Source organism: Sinocyclocheilus grahami, unplaced genomic scaffold (assembly GCF_001515645.1).
Source record: "Sinocyclocheilus grahami isolate Dianchi unplaced genomic scaffold, SAMN03320097.WGS_v1.1 scaffold5368.1, whole genome shotgun sequence".
Taxonomy (NCBI): Eukaryota; Metazoa; Chordata; class Actinopteri; order Cypriniformes; family Cyprinidae; genus Sinocyclocheilus; species Sinocyclocheilus grahami.
The window spans coordinates 2,026-3,044 of NW_015510075.1; the positions used below are offsets into that span (position 1 = coordinate 2,026).

The 1,019-nt window shown below is 39.8% G+C and overlaps 1 protein-coding gene across 1 annotated transcript in view; it reads left to right on the forward strand.

Annotated features, from left to right (window-relative positions):
- Window positions 1-791, forward strand: part of LOC107577188 (ankyrin repeat domain-containing protein 13A-like) — a 2,764-nt gene extending 1,973 nt beyond the window's left edge. Inside the window, exons 2-3 of the mRNA XM_016263290.1 lie at window positions 88-223; window positions 622-791. Coding sequence (XP_016118776.1) covers window positions 88-223; window positions 622-791 — 306 coding nt within the window. The remainder of the gene's footprint in view (window positions 1-87; window positions 224-621) is intronic.
- The last annotated feature ends 228 nt before the right edge of the window (window positions 792-1,019 follow it).

The window sequence follows — 1,019 nt, forward strand, 5'->3', positions numbered from 1 at the left end:
ATTTTTTTAAGAGCAATGCTCATGATTTTTGGCACTTCTCAATTTCCTCACTAACATATGAGCTGTATGTGTTTACACTCCTTTCAGAGTAACATTGAAGAGGTGGATCCCAGGAGCCGGACGCCTCTGCACCTGGCCGTCTCACTAGGACACTTGGAGTCAGTGAGAGTGCTGCTCAGACACGGCGCAGATGTTTCCAAAGAGAACGACAAAAATTGGACAGGTGAGAATAGAGCTTATGAATTGCACATTAGTCAACTTAGTAGGTCTTATAAGACATCAGATAGTTTTGCAGTATCGCCATGGCAATCTTTGAAGTAAATTGCATTGACCCCCACAAGAATGCCATTAGAACTATAATGACCACTTGCACATCAGTAGTTTTCCCAGCCATCTCTGGTCCGGCTTTTCCGGCATCCAGTGTTATGTATGCTCTAATGATCACCTCCTCCAAGACACGTACTGGTCATTTAGCAGATGTCTTTTTATGTGATTTACAGTGCACTATAGAATAGAAGCTAGTATGTTTACCTTTCCATTACAAGCCCATATTCTTAGATAAAGATAAATACCTAAAGGTCCAGTTAAAGCAGATGTATATGTGTGTTGTTGTCTGCACAGTGCTGCAGGAAGCAGTCAGCACAGGAGATCCAGAGATGGTGCAGCTGGTGCTCCAGCGACGAGATTACCGTAAAGCCTCCACTGCGCTGGGTGGCGTTCCAGAGTTACTGTGCAAGATCCGAGAGGTGCGTCTGTCATTTGATTTTGTGTATTATTTTGGGGAATTTTGAGCTATTATTGTATAGTATATAAAAGTTTGGGGATGGTAAGATTTTTAAAAGTAGTCACTTATGTTCACCCAGGCTGCATTTATTTGATTGAAAGTACAGTAAAGGCTGTAATATTGTGAAATATTATTACAATTTGAAATAGTTGTTTTCTATTGTAATTTGTTTTAAAATATCATTTATTTATGTGATGTCTTCAGTGTCACATGATCCTTCAGAAATCATTCTAAT